General features: G+C 41.7%; 1 protein-coding gene across 3 annotated transcripts in view; it reads right to left on the bottom strand.

Annotated features, from left to right (window-relative positions):
- Positions 1 to 2,563: 2,563 nt before the first annotated feature.
- Positions 2,564 to 7,945, bottom strand: part of MED12L (mediator complex subunit 12L) — a 182,493-nt gene continuing 177,111 nt past the window's right edge. For all 3 annotated transcript variants that reach the window (XM_083739054.1, XM_083739055.1, XM_083739056.1), the window contains 2 exons: positions 5,804 to 5,885; positions 2,564 to 4,384 (listed from right to left, as the gene is read on the bottom strand). In XM_083739054.1, the coding sequence (XP_083595180.1) occupies positions 4,332 to 4,384; positions 5,804 to 5,885 (135 nt within the window). In that variant the 3' untranslated portion in view covers positions 2,564 to 4,331. The remainder of the gene's footprint in view (positions 4,385 to 5,803; positions 5,886 to 7,945) is intronic.

Genomic DNA, 7,945 nt, shown 5'->3' with positions numbered 1-7,945 from the left:
GTTTACCTGCTCCACTCCTGGATCTGAATGCATGTTTTACTTATCTTGCCTCTCTGCCAATGCCAAGAGATGATGGCAACTCCATCACACTGCCTCCTGCAAATATTACAACCACTATCATGCCAGTTGACTATGGGCAAAACTATAGCAGGAACAGCCTTCTCCTGATGGAAATAGTCGTACCTCGGGTTACATACGCTTCAGGTTACAGACTCTGCTAAACCACAAATAGTGCTTCAGGTTAAGAACTTTGCTTCAGAATGAGTACAGAAATCGTGCGGCGGCGGCACAACAGCAGCAGGAGTCCCCATTAGCTAAAGTGGTGCTTCAGGTTAAGAACAGTTTCAGGTTAACAATGGATCTCTGGAACTAATTAAGTACTTAACCCGAGGTACCACTGTATGCTGTATTCCCAGATTTGGTCTTTGCTGGGTCGAGGACATCCAGAACCTGAGCAGATAACAGAAATACCTTGACAGTATTTTCCTTTGTTCTGCAGTGGAGGATCTGTTTGGATGCAAAACTTTCACAATATCCAAGAGAAAAAGAGTTCCACAATTGTGAGCAGCACAATGTAATAATATTACCCAATCATCTGAAAACAGAATGTTCTGGTGTGATGTTTTTAAGGGTATAGAGCACTGGTAGGGAAACTATGGCCCTCCAGCTGTTGTTGAGCTCTTATCATCCCCAGCCACCATGGCCAGTGGTCAGGATTGGCTAGAGATGTCGTCCAACAACAGCTGGGCGGCTACTGGTCAAGAGCAATCACAACCTGTCCTTGGCCTCTGCAGTCAAGTTCCAAATCTGTAAGAATGAAAGAGCTGCGTCAACCAAGGTTGAGAACCTGTGACTCTCTAGATGTTGTTGGGCTCCAATCCCCATCAGCCAGCATGGCCAACAGCCAGAAAGCTACAGTCCACAAACATTTGGAGAGCAGCATCCATAATTTTTATATTGCTCTAATGGAAGGTTCATCTTTTGCTTGATCCACGTAAAGAGAAAATTTGGCTTTGCTAGCCATGTGTGTACAGTAAGCCCGCAACTTATGTGCATTACTAAGTTGGTAAAGACAGTTCCAGATGCATTTGGATGTGGCTGTGTGGGAAACAGAATACTGATCTGACCCCAAGGCTGTCTTACCTATAGGCGCTAGAAGTGTAGGGCACCCGGGCTCTCATGGGCACCAGGTCGAGAGTCTGGGGCCCAAGATTTGAGTCTGGGGAAGAGCCCATCAGTCGGTCGGAGTGGGCTCTTCTGCTGTGGGCGGCTCTGCGCTGTGAGTTTGGGGGTGACTGAGCCAGCGAGATGCTGAGGTGGGCAGCTGGCTCCACCCTCCTGCGCAACCGGGGGAGGGCGCCGGGCAGATCTTTGCACCCCGGCGCTGCATATGCTTAAGACAGCCCTGTCTGACCCATTAAGGCCATTCTTGCGTACTTATTTAAACTCCATTCTAAAATTCATGTGCATGGACAGGGTTCATGGAGAGAAAATGTCCCCAAAGCGTGAGTAAAATAGTTTCGACAACCATTAATTCAGGTGTGCTCTTTAAACAATTTGATGTAATGTTTAAACCGGGATGGTAAAATCCCAAGAAGATTATCCACAAAAGAACCCATCCAAACAATGGGGACTATCAGAAAAATGATAGATGAGCTTCCGCATAACTAAAGGCCAAATGACATTGGGACAAAAAACTCTGAAGTTCACACAGGCTGAACAGGTGTAACAGAGCATGCAAGGGAGTGCTATTCTACCTCTGCCATAATATACACAGCGGCAGCAGAGGTCAACACACACCTGCAACTTTTTGACACACAAGATACTGTTAGTTTTTGTTCTTATCCCTGAGCAGCTGCTGGGAGTCACAGCACTCTGTTTACATTCCAGAGACCTTCCAGTCTCACGGGAAAGGGAGACGGGATGTGACATTAGTAGTTTCCCGTTTCCTTTGTTCCTTTGTTCGGTTGCTCTCTGCTCTCACAGGGAGGGGATGTATATTTCTTTGCTCTCTGCGTAGCTAGAAAATAAAGCATAGCAATGTAGCTCATACTATCTCATCCTTCTGCGTGCTGTTTTGATGCTCTGCTGGGACGATGTGCCCGAGGCCTTATCAAAGGATCAGGTCATCAATTAATCGTCGGGAGGCGATTCCGAAGATGAGCCTTATCAGCTCGGTCGAACGTAGATTCCGACAGATACATTAAAATATATTTTCAGCTCTTAATAACATAAGAAAACTTACAATATTAAGGGAACTATGCCTTCATATTTCGAGGAGTAACTCCCAATGTAATGAAATCTGGAACTAGCATAGCACAAGTCCACTCCTGAAATGGAGCTTCTTCCTCTCCTCCCCTTTCTGGCCCCTGGTGTCCTCAAAAATCTGTTCCAGAGGAATTGGGGAACCTCTGGAGCAGACTTGAGGACATATGGGGAGGCAGAACAAGAAGAGGGAAAAGAAGAATCAAAAGTCATATTGCATAGACATATTTTCATTGCATAAGTAGGCAGATACTGGATGCAAGTGTATCACTGTGCAGATGTTTTCACAACAAACACAACAGTTCAAAAAGTATTTATTACACTAAAGATTCGGACATCCTGTGGGAAGGTAGAAATGCATCAGTCGGATATAGCAATGCAGATTTCATTTGACATAATCTGACTAATTTGCTCAGTAGAGATTGTTTATTCACAGTAAGCCTTACGATCGGCTTATCACAAGGCAAATGAAAGGTTCATACAGAAAACATAGTCAAATAGTCTCAAGTATTTTTTAAAATGCCCTACATGAGTCACATTCAAAATTTGTGCATCTAATTCTAAAAGGTTATCACAGAATACTAAAAATTCACAAAACAGTAGTTTCTTTTGATTATTCTTTACTCGAATATGAGCAAATGCCACTTCCACAAGATTAAAATAGTTTCTGTTTTTATAGTAATAAATCTGATGATAATTTACTTGTGCTTTGGCAGCAAATTTATAAATAAATAAAGCTGAATTTATTTACACAACTAAAAATAACCAAATTTTTGAACACCCACCGTACAAAATAATAAGTAACTATTTCTGTGACTAGAAAACTAAGGCCTAGTTCTCACAAACAGCAGATGAGGTGGTAAACCTTTGTCTGAAATGTACCACGTTAGACTGCAGCTGGGGTTTCATGACTGAATAAAGTCATTAAAACTACCCGTCTTCTAGACATGACAGTTTGTGTAAAGGAACATTTTTTCATGGGGAGTGTAGACCCAGTTGAGTGGATGTAGTGATTTTATTTAATATATATGGAAAATCCAAAGGAAAGTAATAGTTCTACAGCATTTCAGAAAACACCTATTTCCTTACATTTCAACTGTATTATGAAATCTTTTGGAAAACTATTTAGAATACCTGGAAACATGTGTAAAAAAGAATAATTAGAAGATTAAACAACTTCCCTGAAATTATTCTGAAATACCCACACTGAGAAATAGAAAATGGTTATCTTAATTTCCGGTGCATGCTGTGGAAACCATGTTAGCATATCTCCAGTGGAATTACAGGAAACAGAATGAAAACCTATGCATTTAATTATTCTAGTCTCAAACTGCAGTTATAGGCTGCAACCCTGAGCATGACTGAACATGTGATTATTTAGGTTTGGGGTACTCATTTTGATCATCTGTAGGTAGGAGATCTTGCTACGGAGATTTGTACTGAAGTCTAGCAGGCTTATTATTGTCAAACTATTGGATTTTTAAATAGAAACTTGATGAATACAGGTAAGGATCCTCCTTCAGGAACTTTATTACCACAATAAAAGCAACAAAAATATCAGGAACTTTGCAAAGAAATTCTTTTATAAAGTGCTTATGAAATCTACAAACATGATCAAAATTAATTTAAAAAACCGAAATCAATACACATTCTACCGAAAACAAAGGGGGGGGGGAACCACCCTTGTGCATTAAATAAAAAAAATATGGAAGTGCCTTTTTCGTAAGTAGTTTGGTCCAGTGCAGTTCTTAAGAAAAACAAAACTTGTTTTCCACAAAAAGAAAGGAAGGATTTTTAATCCTGTAGAGGGGAGCAGGGAGTGTTAATACCCTAAAAGCACCAAATCCATATATTCTTCAGCAACAAATGTTCTTCATATAATCCCACATAATCCATACATTTATAATTAGTTAAGTGCAAAAACAAAAAAAATCACCTATTTCTTGTATATTCACATCAGTTGCAGCACAAAAAATTGGGAGGGGGAGAGAGAGATAATTAGTGCAACAAATTCTGTTTCCCTATTCTTCAGTGCAAACACTTTGTCTTATTCCCATCTTCCAGGTTCAGAAGTTTGAAGGATGGCCATAGGGATTCACACCTTGCTGTGGCTGGTTACCTAGGAAACGGGGGTGGAGGGGGGAAAACACACCCAAATGTTAAAATCCTGTGCCAAGTTACTGAAGTCAATGAGATTTAATGCTGGGTTAATGTGCGGAGGAGCCCCATTGATTTCAAAAAGAACGTATTGGCGAGTTTAGATAAACTGGTGGCAAATGATACCCAAACCAAATACATTACAACTCTGCGTTTTTGGTTATTTAATGGGGAATAGAGGTCACTGAACAACTCTCAGTACCCTTAAACTACAATTCCCAGAAATCTTTCGGGGGAAAGCCATGACTGTTTAAAGTGGTATCAAGGCATTTGAAACCTATGGCGTGAAAGTGCCTTAGCTTCAACAGCCACCCAGAATCACACCTAGTGGTGAGGTTGATCCTACAAATGAACATTTCAGCGGACCGTATCTCCCATGAATGTGTGTGGATTGGTGCTCAGGATGTCTTATCGCTAACAAAAAATCTTCATCAAGTATAAGGTCTGACTATCAAAGCCCTATTGCAAAAAAATGACACCTGAGGATGCTGTGTCAGAGAGTTGCTGCGACAGAATTATGATAAACGTAAAGCAGGGCAATTGAACATGTAGCCCACAACACTGGCCATCACCCATGTGTTGTGGTTTGTCATGTGCTTGGCAACCTCACCCTGATTTGATTTGATTTTTTTGCAGTGCCAAACAGGTAGCAAAACCAAGGACTGCTACATATGGCTGGTAGTGGGAAGCATTTGGCTTGATCTATAGAAGTTGTGTGATTTAGAACCAAAAAATTAGCACAAATTTGTGGCTTGTAAGTGTCTGGTTTCACTGCCCTGGCTTCCCTCCTAATAAAGTACAGGCAACTCCCAGTTTAGGCACATCCAAATGATGCACAATTGCACATACACGCATGGCACCAAATCTGGAAGTAAGCCCATGTCGTCATGAAAAGGGGGACAGCAGGAGTGGTGGAATGGGGCGAAGCTGGGCAGAATGGGCTTTTGTGTGCTCTGATGACACATATAGAGGTCTGGAACGGAAGCTCCTCCACAAAACTAGGAATGCCTGTACCAATTCCTCTCTTTTGGGAACTGTAGCCCTGGAGAAGGGCAAGTTACTCAGTTGCTTCTCTCACAAACACTTGCCAGTTAAACCGGTTTTAAAAGTTTGACCAACTATTTTGAGTATTCTGGGTGTGAGCTATACAACTTAGATGTACATCCATGGCAGATCATATCCAGTACCCAGACCTACCGCTACTGATCAACAGCATCCATGCACATGGCAATTTTCAGGTTATAGGCCTTATCACAAACTAAACTACTTTAAACCAGAACTGACTACATCAATATTTATTACTTGCGGAAAGTTAACTGGCAGAAAATGTACTTCCCAGCTGTAGAAACACAAAATACTTTATCCAGTGCTGCATACTTACTTGACAGCTGTTTTTGGAGTTGTCTGACGAGGGCAGCCGTCTGTTGTTGCTGTTGTGTCTGCTGCAAGCCTTGTCTTGGAAACTGCAATATTCAACACCAGAGAAAAAAATCAGCAACACACTAGCAGGTATACCTACAATGTATTCTTGCCAGCCAGAGAAGGAAGATGCCACTTATGAGAGTAATAAGAAATAACCCTTTCATTCTAGTCTAGCTTGCACATGAAATCTGTTACTGAAATCAAACTTCTCTTCTCCTCCCCTTGGAGGAATCCATGTGAAACAATTGGCTTGGCCTGGTAGACCAGGCTTCCAATCTCAATTCAATTCAGGTTGATCAGTGCATTGGTGCAAGGATACTGGGCCACACCTGTTTTGGTGAAGATATTGCTGTGTAGAACAGCTTGGGTGTAAGAATCATGTGAGTGAAGAGGCAGCCCTCTTTTACTTACAGGAAAATGCAATATAAAAACATACCCTCCAACATTTCTCCGATGAAAATAGGGATGTCCCATTCCATAATGCTGATTTTACTATTTATACCCCCACATCTTACTGGGTTGCCCCAGTCACTCTGGGCAGCTTCCAGTATATATAAAAACACAATAAAACATTAAACATTAATAAAACTTCCCTAAACAGGGTTGCCTTCAGACGGCTTAAGGATCGGATAACTCCATATTTCTCCCATGAAAATAGGAACATCCTAAGGAATAGTGGGACATTTGGGGATCAAATCAGAAACTGGGACGGCTTAACTAAATCGGGGGTGTCCCTGGATTAAGGCATCAGCAAATCCAATGCTGTTCAGGTCTGTCATTGCTGGCTCCAGCCATGTACCTGAGAGGGAAGTGGTACAGTCTCTTGCCATCTCTGTCACACAAGAGCAAAACTTCTCACATTCTCAGCTGGAAGCAGAAAGTGGTGGTCTTAAGAAAGAAGCCAGGCAGGTATGGGCTGGCTGAGGGCAAACTGAGGTTAATGGGGTAGTGCCTCAAGCCTACACTGGATTTCGAGTTACAGATAGGTAGCCGTGTTGGTCTGCCATAGTCAAAACAAAAAAAAAAAATCCTTCCAGTAGCACCTTAAAGACCAACTAAGTCAGTTCTTGGTATGAGCTTTTGTGTGCATGCACACTTCTTCAGATACCAAGTGTGTATCTGAAGAAGTGTGCATGCACACGAAAGCTCATACCAAGAACTGACTGGATTTCGAGACACTGGATTTAGAGACAGAATTCTCTTGGACACTGCATGAACACCCCCCCACCATTAGTTTCTCCAAACAAGTCCAAGAACCTAGAAGGGGAGCCAAGGATGGGGGGAAATAGGACTGACAACTCAGGATGACTGGAGGAAAGAGAAAGATTATGCCAAAATGTTGCGATGCCCTTGTGAATCAGAAAACCTTGAAAACCCATGTTTTCTCCAGAGTACTGGACTTGGGGAGCTGACTCCAGCCCAGTTTGTTCAGCATTGTGCAGAGAATATGCTAAGTTAACAGCGATACACAGTGGGCTCCTTAAAAAGCACCACAGAGCTGTAAGGTAAAAAGAACACCTGCAGCTAGACTGGCTTTAACCAGCTGGGGTAAACTGCCCTTCTCATCAACAGATGGTCATGATTCCTGACAAGGGATCATCTCTTAAACCATTTAAAGAATGCTTATCGGCCTCCACATACTCCAAGGGTGAACAATAAATGTACATACAACAAAATTCTGCTCAACTCCTAGTAAGAATTCACAGATCCACAGATTTCTATGGACAAAGCTTTAGGTCCTTCAGACATTTTATCCTATGTGAAGTATGATGGTGGTGGTGATAAAACTTTACACGTGCAATACTGATAAAAATATAACATTTGATGCTCTGTGCCTTACATGTTTAGCCAACAATCTGAATGACCCTGGCATGAAACCGCACATGTATTTTGGAGTGCTGGAATAAGAGATCGCTTGGTACTCTTTTCTATTTTGTTTTCTAAGAAAGAAAATTAGAAAGTTCAAGCTTTAGCATCTTTTTCCTATGTTCATTCAGAAGATAATGGATCCCTCTGGAATTGTTCTTTCAAGTTGTTGGAGGGTTCAGCAACTGGAGCTGTGTTCCCAGTATTTTGTTGGAAGTTTAGAAGCCTACATTCT

The sequence above is a fragment of the Podarcis gaigeae genome, assembly GCF_964106915.1.
Source record: "Podarcis gaigeae genome assembly, chromosome: 5".
Taxonomy (NCBI): domain Eukaryota; kingdom Metazoa; phylum Chordata; class Lepidosauria; order Squamata; family Lacertidae; genus Podarcis; species Podarcis gaigeae.
Note: the sequence above shows the minus strand (reverse complement) of the source record. Positions and strands in the feature narration are given on the sequence as shown.